Raw genomic sequence first — 24,221 nt, 5'->3', positions numbered from 1 at the left:
CAGGTTACCATGTCCTTAGTCATTGAGTCATGCCAGATAAACTTTACATACACTATCCCTATAATCTTCATCACCTTGTTGTATTTATAAGAGTCCAACACAACTACAGAAAAAAGACTTATCATTGTCCTGATAAAGGACATTGAACTTCTTTAACTTTATTATTCTTGTTGCAGCTGCAGACTGTGAAAGGAGAGGAAACAAACATTAGTACTACAATATGTTTTTTTGTAATATTTTTTTGTATTGTTCTTTGCTTTATTTGTATTTACAACTGTTGATTGTCTTCTTAGCTTCTTGCCTCATAAAACGTTTATAGTTTTTTTATAAGATTTACACATTATCTTATTTCCTGCTGTAATCCTAATTTGGACAAAAGTCCTAAGAGTTAGATCGTTATGTTTCATTTGAAGGTCAGTAAAATTCATATTGCTTTCACTTTTTTAGCAGCAATAACAAGTGCAGAAGAACTTCAAAAAACCTTGGAAAGCACACCAAATAAAAACTATACTTCATCTATTTTTACAAAACTCCTGTTTATTTTTTAGATTGCATTAATGGTCTTCCATGCATGTTTTTATAGCAGTAAGATTCTTGGTCATTTCTTAGGCTGTTAAATATAAGCAATCTACAAACTTATTCAGTTTTAAACATAACTAAGACACTAAAAAATGAATTCTACATCAAGCAATATTAATGGAAAATCCCTACTTTCCAAATTCTTCCTTGATAAAGAACTTTATTGTCGTATGACATTCTAAACAATCAACGACTGTGGTGCCTACACACAATAGTTTTCTTGAAATTTCCTTTAATGGGTGTGTTGCAAACAGATAATCACACAGCTTTGCTATAAATTTCTTCAGCTGCCATTACTGCAATCTTAGACTATTATGACTTTAATTGTAAAAAGATAAATCTTCAAAGAAAATTGTGGCATTGAAAATATAAATTTACATTAAGTACACATAACTTCTATGAATATTAAATATTTCAAAGGTGACAAAAAACTAGCAGCCCTGGTGTATTGTGGTGGATGAGTTTAGATTAATTACCGTATAATGTATATTCAGTTATTAGTTTCAGCTTAAGCAGTGCTGAAATAAATATATATGATGATGGAAATAACTTTGCAATCCTTGCAAACATCAATTTCAACATCTCTGGAAGGCAGGAGGAACCAGCAAAAACCCATGTGAAAACAGAGAGAATGAGCAGACTCTACACAGGAATCCCAGCAGGAAATGGAAACCAGGATCTTTGAACTGTGTGGCAGCAGCACTAATCACCTTTGAACCTTGCATGCAGGGATCATGTGCTGTTATTATTAACCATGAAATGGAATAAAAGCTTGTATAGAGTGCACAGTTTAGTAATGTATGGAATTATCAGAAACCTTTTATTAAAAAGATGTAATTAAACTTTGATTAAAGATTTAAACTTCGATTACAATAATAAAATAAGCTCTTGATTCTGGTGTAGAATGTTGGATGTCTGCCACACTCATATCCCAGTTGGCAGTATGATTGTCTATTTCATCTAAAAGATACTGCTCATAGCCTAAAATACCAGTCAGCAAAGTAGTAGTTGCAATGAGTTAGAAAATAAAATATATCTTAATTTCACAAAAGGAATCTTCATCATAGGCTGAAAGACCACAGTATATCCACATTTGATCCAGCACTCACAAAACACAATTTAAAAAGTTCATCAGCACATTTTGTAGTGTCCAATACTGTGGCATATTATATGTCTGGCCCTACACCTTTCAAAGTTTTATATTTCAAATGAAGTGAAAATTTTTGTAAGCATCAGTGAAATTTACTCATCTGTACAAAACTGACCAGACTCATGTACATGCAAACTCAGCTGTAATTGTTGCATACATTTTATTACTGTAATGTATCTGGACTTTGCTGCTCTTATATAGAAGCTTTACAGGAACATAAAAGATAATAAATTTGAGTCCTTTGAGATTTAATTTTGTTATTAAATAAGATTGTGTGTGCAATTTCACTTATGATGTAGAAAGAATGCAATCTGGAGACAATACAGAAGTGTTTCACAGCAAGGAGAAATGTGTAACGTGTTTCCTAAAACAGGCCTTTTGCTTTCTTGAGGTTCTTCTGCTTCCAGAGAGGCATGGCATAAAATTCAGGGCGTGTCATGCCCAAGACATCAGTGAAGTCATTATTTGAAAGATACTCCTGTAGAAAGTGAGACAATCTCTTTAGTTATGTGTAAACACAAAAGCTCTTATATTCCATTAGTTGTACCTTTTTTAATTTTATGAAAGATTAGATCTTTAGTGAGTGCTCTCATTTCTTCTGCATCATTTATTCTAGAAACACACATGAAATTGTCATTTCTTCTTAGAAGGGAGTCAACTGAAACACCAGAAAATGAGACGATGTCCCCTGAATATCCTGTTTACTCATGTCATCGGCAAATTTCTGTTTCATTCCTTGCTTGCAATGAAATTATTTTATTTCAATGTATTTGTCAAAATATTTTGTCTTATTGTGAATAATTCCCAGATCATTCCCAGAAATGTGACTTGTAACAGTAGATAGGCTAATTGTGAGGAAATGCTGTTTAGAATAATGTAAGGGCCAGCTGTCACCCTGCAACCCACAATGGGCCACCCACTGAAGCTAAGTAGGTGTGAGCCTGGCCAATACCTGGACGTGAGACCTCCTGAAAAGAACTAAGGTTGCTGCTGGAAGTGGTGGTAGTGGGTCTAGTAGGGGGTGCTCACCCTGTGGTCTGTGTGGGTCCTAATGCCCCAGTACAGTGACGGGGACACTATATTATAAAAAGGAGCCGTCTTCAGATGAGATGTAAAACTGAGGTCCTGACTGTCTGTGGTCATTAAAAATCCCAAGGTGTTTTCGTGAAAAGAGTAGGGGTATAACCCTGCCATCCTGGCTAAATTTCCCATTGTCCTTTACCAGTCCTGGCCTCCTAATAATCTCCATCTATGAATTGGTTTCATCACACTTTTCTCCTCCCCACTGTTAGCTGATGTGTGGTGAGCGTACTGGCGCACTATGGCTGCCGTCGCATCATCCAGGTGGATGCTGCACATTGGTGGTGGTGGAGGGGAGTCCCCATTATGTGTAAAGCGCTTTGAGTGGAGTGCCAAGAAAAGCGCTTAAAAAGTATAAGTGTAAGCAATTATTATTATAAGTGCAGCACAAACCTTGGGGACAGAGCTGTCAACTAACAACATTTGTATTTGTAAATGTGTTATAAAATTCCCAAGAAATTAAAACAGCACTAGCTATAACATTTGAATGTGGCTTTAAAGAACTGTGGTTAGAGAACTATTCAATACCCATACTAATCCCATCATTCTCCACTGCTGCCATGTGGGTATTAGAGCCTGTTGCATATAGATCACTGATTGGTTCAGAATGCCAGTGTGACATATTTGTCATTAATTCAATTAATTCAAAAATGTAAATGTGCTTCTATGTCACTAGTGCTGTTGTTCTCTTACCTCCCTCCTGGAAGGATCCACTCCTTCAGGCAAGTCTTCTGCTTGGCAGTTCACCAATTTTTCAGCGGGGAAAGTTGGTAAAACAGCAGAGGACATATTAATGTTGTCGGCTTTATGGTTGGGTTTCATCATATCCTGGTAACGACAGTGATCCAAATTTAAAAAGCTTGCTTGAATTATTTTTCACACTCCTTGTATTATATTGTATTGCAATGTTGCTTTGTAAATCTAGATTCAGTATTATATTTGCTTGTAATGACTATTATTAACTAGAACAAACTATAAGATGCAATGTTGGGAGCTTTACCACATAAACAAATGAAAACTCCGCTAAATACTGACATACCACTGTGATCTCGACAATGGCAGTATTGTTACCAAGCTCTGCCTTCAGCTCTTCATATGATTTTCCATCCTGGCAACAAAAAAACAAATGTTTTCATTAGAAGAATGCAACAAAGCTTACAAATGAGAGGAGGGCATTCAGCCCATGTAGATTGTTTGATTATACTAACTAATATTCCTACATTTAACCAGATACTGTAAGTCAATTGAGATCAATATCTCATTTCTCAATGATGATCAAGTAAGACGTAGACCAATAAAGAACAAGTAATAGATTTATTCCATGCTGAAAAGAGAAGAAAGAAAACACAACATTTCGGCTGTGTAGCCTTCTTCGGGTGTGTAACAGCCTACACATGTTGACGCAGCTACTTACCTGACATAGACCAATGTTGGTTAAGAAAGCAATGTGGCCAAATAACAGAATGGGGCAGTATTAACACAGGCAAATATCTGGCTGAAAAGATTTAAGCATCTAATTGGTGCATCTCATCCAGGTGTTTATTGAAAATATCTAAGTTATCCATTTAAACAATATGGCTTGTACCAGATACCCATAATGCTTTGTGTAAAAGGTTATCTATTCTTCTCAGTTTTAAATGCGGTTTCTTTCTTTTTTATCCTTTCCTTCTTGAAAGTGCCTTCTCGTTTACTTTTTACATTTTATTGCTGACTATCAAGGGGTCTGTTGGTTTGATACTTTGAATATCTTTGAGGGTTTTGAATCCATGAATTACTGTGGATCTCTCTGTAAGTCTTCTTTGTTTAAAGCTAAAAAGATTAATTATATTGGTCTTTCAGTGTAGGATGATCATTTAAGCTTGGGAATGTACCTGGTCACTCTTCCCTCCTACGTTCTTCAGTAGGGAAAACTGAAGGCCCATAAAAGGAAATTTATATTTCATTGACATTTACATTCTACAACAACTTTTAGGAAGAAAGAGCAAGATAAAAGCCAACGTCTTATATTCAGCTAGACAATATTTGACAGCTTTCATTTTGATTCAACGTTTTAGATCGGGGAAATTGCAGCTGCACCTCAGTTAAAAGCCCTAACTAAGCTGAGCACATCATGAGTGTACTTACACTCCACTTGTGTGGGTCCCAGGCAAGGAACCAGCCAGTGAAGGTAGGAGGCTCAAAGCCCTGCTTGACCAGGATGATGGGGGTGTCAGGATCTCGACCTCCAGGGTGAGTTTGCAGATACTCCTGTGCTGTGACAACCACCTCTTTCTTCTCTGTCTCATTGGCCCCTTTCCCCACCCACAGAAATATCTGGGAAAGGAAGTGTTTTACATGTATATACAGTAGACTCAAGTTTTACACGGTAGTTAGGTTCCTGACATAGCACGTACTGCATACCCAAAATCATAAATAATCAGAACAGCCCCCTTAGACCCTCCTATCCCCCTCCCTTAAACAAGTAAAATCAATCGTAAGTGTATTAGTATGTGTATGTATGTAGTTTAAAGTATTATTAAAACAGAAATACAGCAAATGCAGTACTGTAGACAAAATAGATCAAATAAAATTGAATAATAAAATGCAGGGAACACACCAGATGCATAGTTCTCATGAATAGCCTTCTCTCTTTCTCGAGGATCTATTCTTGCCATAGATACGCATCAAACTGGTCACAGTCATCCCACCCCTTAAATTCATTATCTGATCAGGCACTTTTCTTGACTTACCTTTCCCCTTTCATACTTGTTTCTTTCCCTTTTTTCAGTTTACAAGCCATATTGAGGGTGATGCTGTACAATAAAGGTAGTACCGATAAAGAAAACACCAGAGTGTTATGGGCTCTGTAACTAGTTCCCCGAGTGAAGCTCAGGTGCGTGCCGCCCCAGATTTGAATTTGCGAAATTTCCCACATTATTTGATTTTTCTTCTTTATTTTTTGTCGCCGACCTTGTACATATGAATTTGCGGAAAAACTATTTTGCAAAAAACAGGAGTCTACTATATCTGCAAAACATTCCACTCAGGGCTCATGCCTTCAGCCAGTTACAGAAGTTACAGAACTGACTGTGCCCTTCTCTAAAAGCTAGGCAGTATAAAACTGCTGGGTCTTGTGGAACAGCAGAATTCCCAGGAGGCCAGAGAGGGGTGCTGTGTGTGGCTCTTGCCCCACTAGCAGCTGTAAATGAATCCTGGAAGAGCTGCAGAATTCTCCTGTGGTGGAGGATGTGGCCTTTTTGAGTGGTGAAGCTATCTGCTGTCTAGGGACTGGAGCTGTATGAGCCGGGAGTTTGCAAATAGCCAGGATCAAATCCCAGTGGGGATAGGGAGAGCAACACTCATCCATAAGGAGATCATCTCAAATCTTATCAGAGCTTTAGTTTTATTTTTACTTTTACCAGGGTATGGCTATGTTAGTTCAAAGTGAAAAAGCAGTGCTATTCTTTGTAATGGTGAAGGCAATCTGGGACTCAACATATCAGTTTTTAAAGAAGATTCTTCAATAGCAGATGGGAGTTCAGACTTGCCTGTAGGCCCATCTGTTTCTGAGGTGCAACAGTACTGATTGAAGGAATCTCTTCTCACCTCATCCCAGGTGTCCAGCAGCATGATATCATCCTCATCTAAGTCATCTTGGTTGAAGTTAGTAATCTCTGTGGCAATAAATCGTCCGGTCTGGTTGGAGCACTCATAAAGACGAGGGGTGATGACTGAGTTCTTTTCTTGAAGTCTTTGACACAGTACAGAAGAAAATGGAGCCCATAATAAGGAAGAAAAGACAGACATGGGAGATTTACTAAATAAGGTAAAATAACTCATACAATCCAATTTACTTTACTGCCTTGAATTATTTGTTTTTAAGGTGCATTTTGCCACTGTAATATCAAAATGTAACATTACTACTTCATACACATTTATACCAATTCTGATATACTGTAAATTATTGAAAATAATGTACATTTACTTTTGGTACATGTACAGTATGATTACTTATGCTTATCATTAGAGAATTTGACATTTAGATTAGGAAATGAAAAATCAGAGTGTGGCTTCATAGGCAAGACAAACTGAATTAACTGTTTCATATTTCCTGTTTAGGTTTGTAGACAAACAGTAGAATATAGTTCTAGAATTAGTCAATAGAAAATTAATATAAAAATAGAAATTGGACAGCTCATATTTGCCTATCAGGGGAGGACTTTTGTTGTATGGTAATTCTGAGTTACTATAATTACACTGAGTATTCTTAATGAAACTCATAGATGAGGAACATGTACATGAACTTGGAAAAGAGATAAAGATTATAGGAAATGAGCTATTGATTTTTCCTCACACTTTATTTGCATTAAATAATTTCTCATTAGATGAGGGAGCATTTTGGTTGACTAATCTGATAGAATGTGGAAATGTATGGATTATGTCTGCTGAATTATCAGTTTTTGTTTTGACTTGCACATAAAGCCCTTTTAGATTGATTAAATGACATTTGATAACACAGATGATGGTCAAATAACTTCAGTATTACTTTATGTTAAGTAAAGAGGAATAAAAATATTTATTGGTAAACAGAATGTAACCGTTTTAAAGGAATTCTAAAATACAATTTGTAAAGTGTTACTCTGAAATCCTAGGAATACCTTTTGCTGTTTGAATACTGGGATTTGCCACCCAAGGTTACCCAGAAATCAGCAGGCTCCTGGCCTTCAGCAATCACATGCTTCTCTCTTTTTGAGATAATGTCTGTAACTGTTTTCGCCATTTCTCGCTCATCTCCACTGCAGCCCTGCAGACAGCACAAAAGAGAATAAAGTACAATCTTCTTAGTTCATTTTTTAGTCAGCTGGGTTTCAGTTCACACTACTAAAACAAATAAAACCTACATATTTTGTTTTAAACCCTTTAAAAAGCAGGGCTGGGCATTTATTCTGAAAATCTAGTTTCTAGGTGTCTTGGGATTGAAAATAAACACAAAAATGCTTATTTAAAGGACTAATGTTAGTGGTATTCATGTAAATGTAATCTCAGCTCCACCATTGGGGGCTCAAAGAAAAAAAAACTTGCAGCTGTATTAATGTGGAGGAGTAATTAGTGTTTTAGCCTTAAACCGTTGATAGAAGGTTGTGGGTGGAAGAGTGCAAGATACTTCACTCAAAATGCTTCAGCACAATGCCCAGCTGTACAAAAGTAAGCCACAAAGCATCATCAATATAAGTCAATATTAACCAACAAAAGTTAGGTGATTTTCTTAGCTGATACCCACCTTCCCATACCACAGGTAGCAGCAGGTTTCTGTCTTGAGCACAAAGACGTCATTGGAGTTGAGACTGGAGGAGCGGGCAGGCACTTCGATCGCACGGGTGTTGAATTCGTTGGTGCCATGGACATGAAAGAGTCTCACAGGGCGTTCAGGTTCTTTGGATACTGCTCGGGAAGTTCCTCCCTGGGAAATTAGATGTGTTATCAGGAAGAACAATTGGAAGGAGCAAGACAGGTGGAACTGACATAAAAAGTCGTTGACTCTTCCCATAGTTCAACAACAGCTTTGTTTACAGTACTTTGTAATGTCACAGGCTTGGAATGGGATTTCTTTCATTATTGGCTCTGGAAAAAAAAACTAAAGATTCTATTAGATTAGAAACTAAAGATTAGAGTTATTGATTTTTTCCTCATACCTGTGTTCATTTGCAGAATGATGAATTTTTGTTTTGCCGTATCCATTGTTTCACATAATAGAAGACAGTTTTTAAGACCTGATGAAGAATAACTACAGGACTTACCTCATAAACCACCATTTTTCCCTTGAAGATGGCCATCAGGTGAGGTGGCTCCTTTCCCATTGGCACTCTGACCTGAACAGGTTTTCCATCATACTTCTGATCAAGTATCACAGCTTGGTAAGCTGAGGCTGTTATCTCATCTTTGCTTGCGTGGCGGCCCTAATGTTCACACCAATGACAGTTAATTCAAGACCATTATCCAGTGTCACACAAATAAGCCAGTGAGCAATAAAAGTATTTATGATTCTCCAGTTCTGCTCCACTTGCTAGCTGGGGTAAACAAAGCAGTTTAGGTACTAGGCAACCATGAGGAAAACAAGTGGTTTGGATTCAAGGTTGGAGATGTTGTGGTACTGACCTGCCAGATGTAAAGTATGTAGTTCAGTTTGTTGTTGACCTCATACTTGTAAAGAATGAGATAGCAATCTCCACCGTAGAAATGGCCGAGCCATTTTTTCTCAACAGGCACAGGTTCTAGGTCTTCTATCCTCCACACCTGTAATATAATCATAAAAGGCAGGCCATTCTTCAACATGAAGCAATTAGGAATTCTTAAGACATTTTATAAAGATTAAAATACATAAAAATTGGACAATAAGATTTTAGAAAACCAGAGTAAAATGGAATCAGGTTACCTCTGCTTCTCCTGTTCCATCATCAACCATTTTCTGCTGAGCTGCCAGATCAGGTCTTGCATGCATAGAAGTTGCATCAAATTTAATTTGCTCCACTTTAGCTGCAACACAATAATGGATAATGTTGTTGGGGCATGTGATGCTGTTACCACTGTTGTCATGCCCTCTACACCTAGAGGGCGCTGCTCTTCTGTCCTGTTCCTAGTTCCCTGTGATTATTCATGTCTATCCGGTGTGTCTTGTTGTGTAGCCTATTTACTTCCTGTGTCTGCTCTGCTCCTGGTTCAGCATTGAGGGTACGGAAGTCGTGAGACTTGCCTATTACCAGGTCACCCCACGTCCGTGGCCTGAGGGCATAGGTTTCTATACCGACATTGTCTGACCCCCTGAGCCTGGGCTGACCTCCATGTTGCCCCTTTTACCACTACGCATAGGGTCTCTACTGCTCTCTTTGTCATTCCACGGCATACCCTTCCGATATCCGTGACAACTGTGTTGTATCCAATATTAAAAGCAAGAACTCTCTTGTTTATCAGGGTCTTTAAGAGTCACCAATGATGGACATTGGCCTTGTGATATTTTACCTTGTTAGTAGTTCAGGTGGGTAGCTGCGTCAGCAAGCGTAGGCTGCAAAGGAACAAGTAATAGGTTTATTCCATGCTGAAAAAAAGAAGAAAGAGAACACAACGTTTCACTGAAGAAGAAGGCTCCACGGCCGAAACGTTGTGCTCTCTTTCTTCTTTTTTTCAGCATGGAATAAACCTATTACTTGTTCCTTTTACCTTGTTATATCTGTACCATCCCTGACTGACTGCTGAACCAGTTTCCACGCCTTCATTTGTTAATACACAAACCACAATTGACAATACACATTAAAAGCTCACCGACTTTCCCCACAGAATGTGTTTTTCCCAATCCTGAAGTCTGCCCCTTGACAGTCCATTTCTGGAATAGCTGCTTAAAAACTGCTGATTCTGCTCCATCATTCACTGTTTCCACATATGTAGAAGGAGGGTAGCCTTTTGCTTTCTTGTAGGCCTGGATTTAAAAGTATTTTTTACATATTTATTTATTATTATTATTATAATTTCAAAGAATAAGTAATATTAGGATTGATTCCAATACAAATGTCTTTCTTTTTTGCACTATGTTTGGTTGTATTTTTGGTTTTGATAGACACACACAGTACAATCTAAGTTTGTAGGTCGGAAGAGAGAAATGTTTAGAGGAAACCATCAGCAGATCAATTTTTAGCTGGCTTCTCGTGTCATTGCAATTTTCTCTTATTTGTTTTCTTTAGTCATCTTGTTCAAATCCAATGTGTATCATAAATATGCATACAGTATATATGTTACTACTTTTTCCTTAGGATTTATATTTTATACATTTTCTGTTATGCTGGTAAGCATTGTTGATTTGTCTATAATATCTGCATTTTGATGGTGAACAAATTGACAGATGTTTAGAATTCTTAAATATTAACATTTATATAGCAATATTCATAGGACATATACAATTAGTTTAATCTCTGGACCTGACCTCTTTTCTTTGTCCACATAGTTTTTAAACAAACCTAATACGTTTTTGGAATGGTTTCATTACCTATGATTTTCCTGTTTTGTTTTTTGTGTTTGGACTGAAGAAAATATTTTTCCTCACCTCAGCTTTTTCCAAGGATTCTGTCCTCTCCTTCTTTGAAGCCTTGTTTCCTTTCCAAATATAAATCTTAATTCCACCCTGGTCTAGCAAATAGCAGTCCTATACAAAGAGAAATAGTATTAATTCCTCGCAATGAATTCTTAAGACAATACATGGGACTTAGATTTTTATGTTTAAACACAGCTGCTTGTATATATCTGAATGTATGAACTATACTCTGATACATTGAGCTGCAGCCCTGCCAGAATAAATGTAACAAACCTACAGTAGTAATGTACCATCAAGGTCCTATACTGGTCATGAAAGAGCTGTCAGCTGTTTTACTCAAGCTGGAATTTCTTGTTTTTAAGTTAATAATAATGCTTAATGAAGCTTGAATTCTAAGAGTGCAACAACTTTTTCAACAGCAATGTGGTAATATTTCAAGATTCTTCTCCCTTACAAACACCACCTCCTCACCCCCCACCGTTACAGACTAACCTCATGTTTAAGAAGATCCTGGGTCAGAGGTTTTACAGCCACTTCCTGCACCACCAGACTTCCCTCAGCTTCCGAAATACTAGGGAGAAAAAGTAATTCTATATTATTTTTTAAAAACAGTATAGAAGTAGCACACTTGGAATGCACGGCATGCCTCATTTTGCACTTCTGTGCACCTTTGAGAAAGAATGGAAGTGACATTAATGCCAAAACAGTCACTTACTGGAAGAGCTTGATGGAAGATTTTATCGTCTGATCAACCACTTCGTCAGGAATGGCAGCCTTGAGCTCTTTCCTCTCCCCAAGAATGTGGTTCAAGACTTTCATCAGTTCCGCTGAGGCCCCCTCGTTGTCTCCTTCCACCACGCCCACCTGCGCCCGCCCTCCTCGCTCCCGGTCGCGGATGTCCTTTGCCAGGTTCATCCCCTGCAAGGACAGAATCCATCACTCCCTGCACTTTCACAGCCTTGCAAAATATGTTGGTGCCATGCTAAAATATGGGGAGACAAGCAAACATTAACCAAGTGTGCTACTGTACAGGTTGGGAATCAATACACACAGGAAAACAGAATGCTTATAGTGGCTGCTTAAGGTAAAAGAAAATATATACAATTTAGTGTATGCCGCTGCAATTAACAGCTTTAAAAATGTATAAAATAGTATAACTTTATATTTCTGTAAAGAAAATGATGTGAAAATTGGCATATTCACAACAGATGTTTTTGTTTTTTAATCTGAACGAACGATGACGAAGTATGTATTTTACTTAGCTGAATTACAGAATTTTAGGTTAACCAGCATTTTCTATTTCAGTTTTACAGCAATAGCCTATGGAAACATTTTCAGATACTTGGAATTGCAAAGCTTTAGGACAAACTCAGTTTGTAAATTCTGATTGCAAATCAGAAAAGACAAAAGACAGACATAAGCATCTCCACAACACACAGAACAAGACAGAGAAGAACAAGAAAAACTAGCAAACCAAAATTCTGCTATGACTTTTTTATTAGTAATGCAAACTTCTAGAGCTGTTCTAAAAATAAAGCCTTTCTAAAGCTGCTCTCTAAGATCCCTCACATCTGGCCACACTCTAGAAGACAAATCATAGGAATCTAATAATAACTAAAAAATAAAAATGTTAGAAAAACTATGAATCACTTTTCATTGAGCTTCGACAATTTGGGTTTCATAAGCATCCAGGAAAGAGCTTGTCAGGATGCTGAGAGAAGACAAGTGGCTGCTCAAGTAGGAAGTTACCTTCAGTCTTTCCATGCGATTGCTTTCAGGGCCATTCCATTGAATAATCAGGCTCCCCAAGTCCAGTAAGAAAACATCACCTTTATTAAAGCTTTTCCAACTCATTTCCACCTGCAAATAGAGCAATTAGGGTGATTGTACTTACAGTATGTGCAAAACCTCCCTTTATAAGTATATACAGTACCTGAAGTATATAAATATTTCTTTCTTTTGAAAATTGGAAATAGTCTGTCACCTTCTTATTTGGAATCACAAAGCTGGATAATTGCTACAACACCTGTATTCCACCTGGGAGAATGCAAACACATTCTGGCCAGAAGACTAATGTGCCTCCACTGGTGTCACCACAGGAGCAGCTGTCGTTGTACAACCTGCTAGACACAGCCCTGACTGAAGTATGCATCTGGACAAATAGGGCTCAATTCCAGAGAGTGCCTTTACGGATTCTGCCACTCATGAGACAATCCAGAATGCTTGCTTTGACAGTTCCCAGTTTGAGGAGGTTGTAGAAAAGGATGGTTTTTTTCTAAACCAAATGAAAAAGTGATTCCAGTGGCTTCAAATATTCTATCTCAGGTCATCCTGGCACTAGAGGAGTGAAATAATGTATAAAGTACTGATGCCTGCGCATTATCAATAACAAAAAAATTTCAATAACATAACAATAAATTAGAAGTGGGCCTGCTCACCTCTCCAGCCACCACATTCTTCTTGCCCTTGACGTGCAGAAGCCTTTTGATGTTGTAAGTGTTGGTCTCCACGTGCTTCATGCCTGAGGCCACACCACCTTTTTTATAACTAAACAGAAACACAAAAACTGTCTCAAGGTATAATGCTGCATTGTTTTCTTTCGTTTCTTTCTCACTCTTGCCCTAATGTTGAGTTAAATAGCTGTTATTGCTCTATAATTAACACTTGCAGAAGATGCAGATGATAGAAATACAATTGCTGAAGCAATATGTGATGAGACAAAGAGATTTTAAAAAGTCAAAAACACTGAGCCTTCGTTTGTAATTACAGTGAAAATCTCCAGTCACTTTAGAATGGGTGCTCTGAACAAGAAAGTAAGTGATAAACAGATCTTACATTGTATGTTGGTACTTGTCATGTACTTCTCAAAACCACAAGCTGGACAGAAGTCATTATATCCATGTTATGTTACACCAGTCTTTGATATTCGTGTTATGTTATGCCAGTCTTTGATATTAAATCTACATTTCAATCCACATTAAATCCACATTACGGTCTGTTAACGCTTTTTATTTTGACATTTTCTTCAGGTGTTCAAAGAAAGTCAAAAAGATTTTAATGCCAAAGCAGTTTTAATGATTTTACTCAAAGCAATCCTTTCATACTTCAATGTTTTTTTTCTCTGCCTCAGTGTTTTCCTCCTCGTGTTGTGTGCTAGTCCATTTCCTCTTGACTTTTGCTAGGATAATTTGCAGATGACCACTCGCTGGTCTTGGTCACCTTGCTTGTACTATATGCGTTATTTTAGCCTGTGAGAGGCTGTTTTGTGAGGTCAGTATGTAAGGATATTACTGTGGATGAGGGGCAGGGCTAAAGCCCAGGTGTCCTTACATGATGCCCTGCTTGAAATATCCCTTGAAGGTCTCGCTTTCATAGCCCTGGGCTTCCCGGTGCTGTACTGCTGTGCCTCCCAGGTGTTCGTCCATCTGCGTGGTGTAGATGGCTGCAGCTCCCTGCTCGTCCTGAGAGGAAGCCTTTCCCAGCCAGTAGTGAATGTCATAGGTGTAGTTATTGCTTGTTTTGTGAGTCTGGGAAAAACCACAGGATAATGACAATCAGCTAATGGTGAGAAGCTTAACTGAGAGATGTTGTAAAATAACTTATAGCCTTTGCTTAACAACCTTGTTCTAAACTTTGTTTTGCCTTTCTAAGTTTGTGTAGGAGCTAGAATTCCTACTCTATTCTCCGACCTTCTCTTTCTTTTTACCATGATTGAATACAGTAAAAAAAAACGTTTTTTAAATCAGCAGTTTCACATTCAGACACAATCTTTGGAGTCTGTGAATGTCCTTCCAAATTTGTTGTCATTCAGGGCACACTTTATCACATTTTTCATTAAAAAGTGCTTTCAATTGATCAATACATTATACAATACATCTCTTCTTTGTACTCCTTGTTACCAGCAGTAAACCTTCAGAAGCTGAAATGTTATACATGTAAGAATGATTTAAATTGTTTTACTATGTTTCAAAAAACATTACTGACATTAAAATGTTTGTGGCATATAACCACAATTAGGATTTGGATGGTACGCTGCAGTTCAGAAATTATTGTATTTAAGGAAGCCTGTTTGATTAAAACTGACATACATATAAAATGATGTAGCTGTCTCCTTCAAAAAAGTTCCCATAGGATTTGGGAGGAACAGGGACCATCTCCATATTCTGAAAAAGAAGAACAGTGATATAATAATTATTTCTGAAGTTTCAACACCATCCAATCCAGAGAAACAGAGACAGCAGTAGCTATAAGCATTCTTATGCCAAGTTTATATATTTCATCATGTGGTAAGAACTACAGTTTAAAGCCAATGCAAATTACATCAGCTAATCCATTAAATGTTAATTAGCTGTAACATCAAATATCTAAAATAAGAGATTTTAGACAGAGGAGCCAGCACATGGATAGGAAATTGCTAGGTTATAATGAAAAAACTCTTCAGAGTTCATTCTCACCTCGATTCTCCATATCTGCAAACCAGGAGTTGTTTTATTGAGGACTTTTGAAACCTGGGATTTGACTTGCGGCATGGCGCCTTCTTGATGGAAGATCCTTACGAAGAACAAAAGCAAACAGCAGACCAGTAACCTAAATAAATTGTCCAGAAAGATTGGAGGCTACAGGCATGACAATAATTTACATTTTCACTTTGCCTTTTAAGATTTCTTCCTCCACTGTACCTTTCAAGTGGTTTGTCTTGTATTTCTACTTCATATTAAAGAGGGTGAGGTTTGTGTATGTGAAAAACAAATCTTATTTATATATGCAATCCTCAGATTTTCAGACCTTACTGCACATCTTGTTTACAGGGCGTGCAGTGTCACAGAACTATAAATAACACACCACTGACAAAGAACTAGAAATACAATGTCCTATAGCAACAGAAAGTATCATTCATTAAAGGGCTCACAGCTTCTGACTGTGAAACTTGTGTGGGGAAAAAGAAACACATTTGCACAAATTTGAAAACAGGTCCATATACAGAGCATTATAAATATCATATATAATAAAATATAGAATACTATTCATAATGTTCAATCCAATGAATTTGTATTTAGTTATTAATATTGGACTGAGTTAATTATTTGCTAGAGATTTTTTTAAAGACTTTGTAATGGACCATTTCTGATTAGCAGCATTATGCATTTTCCATTATGCTTTTCTCTCTTCTTTTTCCACTTTTCTTTTAAGTAGGATGAGTTTCTTTCACTTTCATACAGTTTATAGTATCAGAAACTTGTATTTTGTGTTGAGCAAATTTGAAGTACAGTGGAAAGAGCTGTTATCAGCTACTTACATAAATGTTATTATCTCTTGTAACATAAAAGGTGGTGGGCTGCTATCATTATACCAGAGTTACTCATTAACAGTCTTGATGATTTTGAACATTGACTTCAGAAATGTCTCTTTTGTGGCAGGGACTTTAAATTTAAGTTGTAAGAAAGACCAACAAAAGTGAAACACCACCCCTATTCCTTGAAAGTGTTTGTTAATGTCACTCGTTTTGGTTGCCCTGATAACACAAAAAAGGACCTTATTTTTTTATTTTTTACCTTTACAATACTTTTGAGATGCAATATATTTCACAGTTCTTTGGTGTCTTGAAAAAAATATTCTTCGGTTTACTTTAGACTGGCTTTAGAGGACAAAGCCACAGCATTTGCCTTTGATCTTTATTTCATGATAGCCAGAGTGAAGATAAAGCTTTGTAACTCATGTGAGAGAAGTTTAACACTTCTCAAATGTTACACAGATACAGGCTATGGATTTCAGCAAACATTCATGATTACATGATTAAATATTACAACATGGTATGATTTAAAAGAGTTCAATTTAAGCAGGAACAAGAAAACCCAGATTTATTATGTAATATTTAACTGCACCTCCATATCTGTTCTGTATATCGGACCAGAAGAGGAATCATGCACTACCACTAACTGCTAAAATTGTTTTGGTGAAAACAAACAAGCTTTTCTGCAGAAAAAGTTGTATTAGTACCGTCACACCTGAGGAATAAAACCTAATCCTGCCAAACAGGAAACTCAGTGTGCAAAAAGAGAGGCTTGTAATATGTATAGTACACAGCATTCTCGTTTGCTTTCTGCTGTCATCGGGACTATACAGGCTCTGCAGCTGTTTCAATATTTCTACAGAGCTGAATTGAATCTCTTTTTGAATAGCATGCTTCCAAATGGTATCCCTTTGCCAGTAAACAGCATGAAACCTGCATGTTGCAAATCTTCCCTCCCTCAGGATACACCTACTAATTACACAAAGTGTTTTGTTATACTAATAATGCGGGAGATTCGGGCTCTGCTCTGGGGTTGAATTTATTGCTTAGTTACATTTTATCTTCAGGAGACTGCATTGTAGTGTTATGGTGACTGAAACAGCTGTCAGGAAATGAAAAGCTACTGGGAATAAAGAATATTTTTTTCATTTTTGTTAGCTGCTCTTTTACACCCCACAGCACATTACATGTCCGTTATGAAGAAAACATGCAGAGTTAAATTGAAATGTAAAATTTCAGTTTATCGGGCAAAAAATGGTTTTGTATTTCAAACAGGTACAGTCAGATCAATTTACTGAGCTCCCTGTGTTTGAAAAAAAAATAAGAGGAGCTCATTCAATCCAATATTAAGTTATTTATCAATGTCAATAGTAAATGCTTTTGTGAGTGTATCTCTGCATTAGACAGTCTGTTACTAAGTATTAAGAAATCAATCAGGTAAAAGGGGAAAGAATAGGATATGTACAGTAGTTTATTTTCTAATAGGAAGAAAATAAACTGTGGAGAGCTTTGCAGAGAAATTAACAGCAGACTAGAAACACAGAGGACCAAAAATTTTCAAAAAGCATAATCAATGTATGATAAGATGGCCACCTTGAGCCAATTAACCCTTCCAATTGAATTCCTTTCACCTGATCCTAAGCGGCTGCTGATTTATAGAGAGCTAGAAAAACCTGATTGGAATTTGGGAAAGTAGATTTAGAACTATATAAATTATATAAGGTATATCTACAGTACATGTCTGTAACTATAACCTATGCACGTTAGAATGCTCTTTGGATACCAAGACGTCTGGAATTGTTTCATGGTATGGAATTTTTTTAATGCATTTGCAATGTGGTGTCTTGATCAAATTTTGTTTCTTTCAAAGAGGTCTTTGCTAATTTTGACAACAGGCTGCAACCAAGGCTGTTTTTCTGTGATAAAATCTTATTCATCCCAGAAACCATGCACAGCCAAACAATACTCGTTAAATTCTAGGTGTGCAGATGAAAGACTACTGCTTACTACAAGCAAAAGCATGTTGATCTGTCTTGAAATAGACCACAGATGCCCACACTGAGTTAACACATAACAGAGTAGTTAATGCTTGCCAATCTTGCTGTTGGTTCTAATGCCCTGGGATCCAGTATTCACCTGGAGAGGAGGAGTCAAGTGACTTTGATGGAACATTCTATATTGGTACTCATTATTCATGTCCTTTTCCCTCTTTATACAATGAAATGAAATAGTTTAGATTTTCCATTTTATTTCCGAGACTAGACATTCGATTTTCTTCGATAACAGGTTTTATTTTCTCCTCCTGCTACTTTATATACTACATTTTCACAAGTACAGTAGCGTCTCAACATTCAAGGGTTCGGTGCCGAGAACCATTGTGAACAGCCAAATTCACATAGTCCACCCCATACCGTCACATAATGTTCTACAGTATACAGTACATGTATGACTGGTTAAAAGACATGATTAACCCTCCTTTATATGATCATTATAGTACTAATGCATTCATTGGCTTTAAGGTCATTTAGATAACATAACTAAAAGAAAGAACTGTAATCACAAACGTATAGTAATAAGTTAAAATAACTGAGGCTAATACCTCTTTCTCTGCCTCTGTGATTAGCAAGCCCCACTGTAAAGAAACAGGCAATAAAACTATAGGATCTCTGACAAAGTCATCTGCAGCCTATCATTCCCCACATAGCTAACACAGAAGAAGGAGTGTTCATTACAATATTACATTGCAATAATGGCTAGTGGGTAATGGGCAGGGAGCAAAGATACAGTCTCACAGTACTAATCTGTTGCACAATTAATTTAAAAGTTGCAGTTAATAGGTTTCAGTTTGGTTTCATCCTAGTCAGCTTTTATTTCATCCAAGACCCTGTTTGCCGAACCAAATTGAGAATCTAAATGAATTGGCAAACGTTAAATTTGCAGAGGTTGAGACACTATTTTTTTTTCAGATGTGTTTCAAAGGACACAGGGTTATAGCTGTATATATATACTGTATATTTACTAATATAAATAAGAAACTTATTTATAAACTTATTTATTTACTTAAATGATAAGAAACTTGTGCAATTCCTTTAATTCCCCTTGCCCTGTAGCAGATTTATAGCTTATACTGTATTCTGTTCTTGAACTAGGTAAATATTTCTGTTGCAATTAATATACAGTATAAAATTCCTCCTCCCTGACTAATTCTGCTGGTGCTATTGGTTGAAAATTCAATCAGTTTATAAGTAAATGCTATCTGGGATTAATACCGACCTCAAAGTTCATTATTCCACCATCCTGAGTTTGTTAATTCATATCATTCTAAACAGGTACTGCACATGCTGTAATTTATCAATTTTATTTTCGTATTTAGCTTTTCACCTTGTGCTACCAATTAAATACCACAGGTATATGGTATAAGTACAGTATGTTTCTTTTTCAGTTTTCCATTTTAAGAACTAAATGACCAAATACGGTTGCCATTCTCTTGTGATCTGCATAAGATGATTATCTACTGCCCAGTTTATTTCATCACCCACTTTATCACCACTGATTTTTATCATGTGATGTTTGGATTATTGATGTTACAGAAATGTTTGAGCAAGTTCCAGGGTAACCTTTTTGGATTTTATTAATTACATATTCATGGCTCATCAAAATGAAGGTGATTCAGAAAAGATACTCACAGGATTACCTGATGGATCAGTATTTATTAGCAAGTAATAAAAGTCTGATCAGTGCAGTACCTGGCTGCTCAGATGAAGCATTTTTATTTAAATATGCATAACCAACGTTATTTAAAGATCATTAAAAACATTTATAAGTGTCTAAGTCATACATCTATATATTTCTACAAAGTATCTATGTCTGTATAGATATCTACAGTATATATCTTTATATATCAACATATATCAAATATTATAAAAAAATATTATCTCTTTTGTTTGAGCTATAATGATACCTGATACACAATTTTTAAAGCCATTCATTCAGGGGAAGCCACAGTCATTTTATCAGTTGACCCATGTATTTATTTTTTTACAGCTGTCCACAGGTCCATTAAATGCATTGCTACAATCAAAAAGAATTTCATGCTTATCAGTTGTGCAATTTGGTTATATAATAGGAAAGCAGTAGTTCCTTAAATGAGTGCTGATTCTCATCCAGACATGGGTATTAACTCTGACATGGGCATTAACTATTAACTGGGTTCCAAAGGGTGTTCCCCCCTACCTGTCGCTGTAGTAATCAAGATATACAGTAAATCTGCATTTAACTCCAGCAGGATAATAATCCACCTCCTTACTTTAATGTGTGACATTACTATGAAACACACAAGACACAGTTCACATCACAATTGGCTTGAATGTTCTGTCTGTGTAAGCACAAAACCAGATTTGGCTCCAGGGGAGAGACACCAAAGCCACTTCCCTCAGAAGCAAGTGATGAGGTGGGAATTATTTTTTCATCTCTTTGTGAGGTGATATGATGCTGGATCAACCATTTAAAAACCACGTGACACACTGCTTCCATTCATCCACAAACGTTATGCAGCACAGGGGGACACAATAAGGAGTTTGAAAAAGAAGTTAGGGAGGAGGTCAAACTCTGCCCTCACTCATTCCATGTACCGTGTCATAAATATCATGCTTCTTACTTCGTGTGTGCTCTGCTTTTATTTCATCCAAGACTCTGTCGGCCAAACCGAATCAAGAACCTGCAGATGTTACGTTTTTAGATGTCGAGATGTAGATGTTGTATTTTTTCAGAGGTGTTTCAAAGGACACAGAGTTATACCTGTATACAGTATATATTTACTGATAAGAAAAGTTGAGCAATTCTTCTAATTTCCCATTCCCTGTATCAGATTTACAGCTTATATTGCTGTTCTTGAACTTCCATCAATCTTCAAATATTATGCAACAGAGGGTGAAACAGTATGGAGTTTAAAACAAACGTTAGGGAGGAGGTTAAACCCTAACCTCACCCATTCCACCAACCTGCTTAAAAATACCATGGTTCTTGCTACTTCGCATGTGCATTTCGTTTTCCTACCTCTCTCTCCACCCATTTTTCACCCTTGCAGCTGATCTCTGGTTCATCCCTCATTAAAGGAGTGGGGGTGTCATCCCCCTCAGCCAGGTGTATTACCCCATTAAATCTCAGTATTCAGATCATTAATTAGGGCTTGATTGAACTATTGAAGTTATTTTGTGAAGAGAACACTTGGATGTCAAACAATTTGAGTCAAAGTTCTCACATTTCCTACAGCCAATACCTTTACAATGATCACTAGGGCCCTGATTTTGACATCCTGGATACAAAACTAGCCTCGTAAAGCCTTCTGAAGGGAGTGGCTTATACCAGGTTGGGGATTTTGAACAATGGTAGCACACAGTGCACACAAAATGCGATGAAGTAAGCTTGCCCAAACCACTCACTGGAAAGCGAGGACTTGAAATGTATACAGCTAACTGTGATTCACTAATATACCTGTACCTAGTAGTAGACCATCTACTACTACAATTTAACACTTAGAAGTTAGGGAAAGAAAAAAATGCCGGTGTTGTGACCATTTCAGGGTACACTGAACTAGTAACAATCCTCAATAATCTCATCTTCCAGCTGTGCTAATGAGGCACCATCCCTGCTCCAAGAACATCAAGGGCACGTTTCTCCAGAGCTTGAGCTCTGTCTGTAGGGAATGGAGGCACAGAAACAAGATGTATAGCATGTATAGATTGATGAAATAATCTAAAAAGTGAAAGTGCTGTTTCTATTACTAAGAAACTTAGAGTCCTGTAGTACTAGGGATTTCATTTATTCAGTTTGATTGTTGTTTTTTTTTTGCACATGGGTCTTTTGCTTTTCTGTTTTGTTCATAATGACCAAATTCAACATTTGTTGGTATCAAGACAGAATTAACATTAACAAAGTTTACATTTATCTTGGAGGTGTTCATTATTGCTTTGAAGTAATAACCATATATGCACACAGTAGAACTGCAGAGTTTGTAGCAGGGACCTGAATTCACATCCTGTAACTTATGAGTCCAAAGGCTTACCCACTATGCCATGCCACACCCTCATAGAACCTTATATAAAGTATAATTAGAGAACTGTCTTTGGTGAAATGTTTAATTAAAAAGAAAATGCCTGTAATTTATTTAAAGCAACATTTTTTTCTCTCTAGAGGTTGGTACAGTACATTAACAGAATGTTTTCCTTTACAATCTAATGCAGCATACAAAAGTGATCTTTCATGTCACTCCTGGTAGATGTAGATGTTAGTTTTTTTAACATACTTTTACCTTGCAATTTCTATTTATAATATCTAAGTATATATTGATTTCGGAGCTACACTGCCAGGTCAGAAGTAAACAGCAGCCCACAATGCTACATTGTGGTAAAGGTAAATTGTGTGTTTTATGTATTTTGGATAATGAAGATACATGTATATGAAATACACACACAAGTACAAAGAGTCTACTCAAAATGTTGTCTATATCATTTCCTCTTGCTGTTTGCTGCTTCTTTTTCTGACTTTCCACTGTCTTTGAGCTTGAAAAGAGACCTTTGTCCTTGTATTGGTTTTTTGCCATGAGATCAACATCTGATCCTAGACCTCCATTATCATTTGATTATTTCTCTATACAGTACACGTGAATAAGTACAAACCTTCAGGACTGTTGCCAAACCCCAAAATGACAAGTAATTCAACAAATCCTATTTGGTGATCTATCTGAAAAAGACAAGGACTTCCTTACATTTCATTAATCAATTCAATTACTGTAACCTCATCATTTTTTGTTGTCTTGGAAAACACTTGAATGTGTCAAAAATGGACTCCTTCAAAAAGATTCCTAGCAATTCCTCTGTTTTTCTTTGCAACAACAACCTCTTTTAATACAAGTATAAGTCTGATAAAACCTGCACTATGTTCTCACTCTTGATGTATGATTGCCTATGGCATTCTAGAGTATATGACCACACCCTATTTAATTTACTGATTCTGAATGAACTGCCTCATTCATGTATAATCCCAGTACGCTTGTACAAAATATCTTTTATGAACATATGCTTAAACAAAACTATTTAAAACAAGAAAATCATGTTTTTTATTTGATCAAACCATAGTTGAACAGTAAATGAAAAATAGTTTTTTCAAAATACTACAGTATATCCAGCAGTGTAAGTTGATCCATAATTATATTCTGAGAAGAGCAATCACCATGAACCAAAAGGCTAATACAGTTAACACACACAATAACACATTGCAGAAATTAAGAGTACAAAGATCACACTCATTTCAAATATGTGATTCGAAAACACACTGTTTCTTTTAATTTGTTATACAACCTGTAAGTCAATAACAGATCACGAAAACAATGTTTCAAATGCACTTACCCGATGAGCTAATTAACTGAACTGTGTCAGGGAGGTGGTGCTGGAGAAGAGGCAGCAGGTAAGTGCTCAGAACTGCTGTTTTCGCTCTTTACAGTATCTGGACTTTGCCTTATACCTGAGCTAAAGGTGTCAATTAATTTTCCATATATGGCTGTGCAGAAACCATCTGCATACAGGTGTGTGTCCTCTATGACAGTGCTGCACTTCTGGTTGGCTAAAGACAGACAGGATTTCTTTCAGTTCATTAGGAAGCAGCATGTGATGGCAAATAGGATTTGTGCCTTTCACACAGCCCTGAAGTAATACTTTGAAAATATGACTGCAGACCTGTCTTTGGATTCAGAGCCCTTTTGCACTAAAAGTTTGAGGAGGCTGGAAATGTTGCAATCTGTGAATAGTGAAAGTTGATTCTGCCTGATCATCAAGTCCTGTTATAATCTGGCATTCCAAAGTGAGCAGGCAGATTAACCTTTGACCACGGAGTGTTGGGGGGAGACCCAACAATGTTGAAAATGTTATTACTTTTTTTACATATGGTCCAGCATGTTACTGGTGAAAACTAATTTTAGCCAAATAGTTATTTCAAGATAGTAGCCTTGACATGTTACTTAATGTGTATGTTAACTAAAATCGTGTTGGTTTCAATGTAGGCTCCAT

General features: G+C 36.8%; 1 protein-coding gene across 2 annotated transcripts in view; it reads right to left on the bottom strand.

The window, feature by feature from the left end:
• Positions 1-519: 519 nt before the first annotated feature.
• Positions 520-24,221, bottom strand: part of vil1 (villin 1) — a 32,027-nt gene continuing 8,325 nt past the window's right edge. Inside the window, exons 1-20 of one of the 2 annotated variants that reach the window (XM_088930563.1) lie at positions 23,565-23,615; positions 15,323-15,419; positions 14,957-15,031; positions 14,199-14,395; positions 13,307-13,415; positions 12,618-12,728; positions 11,584-11,786; positions 11,361-11,439; positions 10,881-10,979; positions 10,106-10,259; positions 9,222-9,322; positions 8,945-9,082; positions 8,587-8,745; positions 8,070-8,249; positions 7,447-7,592; positions 6,395-6,539; positions 4,934-5,122; positions 3,849-3,917; positions 3,503-3,637; positions 520-2,207 (exon numbers count right to left, since the gene is read on the bottom strand). In XM_088930563.1, coding sequence (XP_088786689.1) covers positions 2,094-2,207; positions 3,503-3,637; positions 3,849-3,917; positions 4,934-5,122; positions 6,395-6,539; positions 7,447-7,592; positions 8,070-8,249; positions 8,587-8,745; positions 8,945-9,082; positions 9,222-9,322; positions 10,106-10,259; positions 10,881-10,979; positions 11,361-11,439; positions 11,584-11,786; positions 12,618-12,728; positions 13,307-13,415; positions 14,199-14,395; positions 14,957-15,031; positions 15,323-15,397 — 2,478 coding nt within the window. In that variant the 5' untranslated portion in view covers positions 15,398-15,419; positions 23,565-23,615 and the 3' untranslated portion in view covers positions 520-2,093. Of the gene's footprint in view, positions 2,208-3,502; positions 3,638-3,848; positions 3,918-4,933; positions 5,123-6,394; positions 6,540-7,446; positions 7,593-8,069; positions 8,250-8,586; positions 8,746-8,944; positions 9,083-9,221; positions 9,323-10,105; positions 10,260-10,880; positions 10,980-11,360; positions 11,440-11,583; positions 11,787-12,617; positions 12,729-13,306; positions 13,416-14,198; positions 14,396-14,956; positions 15,032-15,322; positions 15,420-23,564; positions 23,616-24,221 lie in introns of those variants that run through there. The other variant, XM_088930562.1, reaches the window with a different exon arrangement.

This window comes from Atractosteus spatula, chromosome 13 (genome assembly GCF_055471065.1).
Source record: "Atractosteus spatula isolate fAtrSpa1 chromosome 13, fAtrSpa1.hap1, whole genome shotgun sequence".
NCBI classification, from domain to species: Eukaryota; Metazoa; Chordata; class Actinopteri; order Semionotiformes; family Lepisosteidae; genus Atractosteus; species Atractosteus spatula.
The sequence above is the reverse complement of the archived record's forward strand: the minus strand, read 5'-3'. Positions and strand labels throughout refer to the sequence as shown.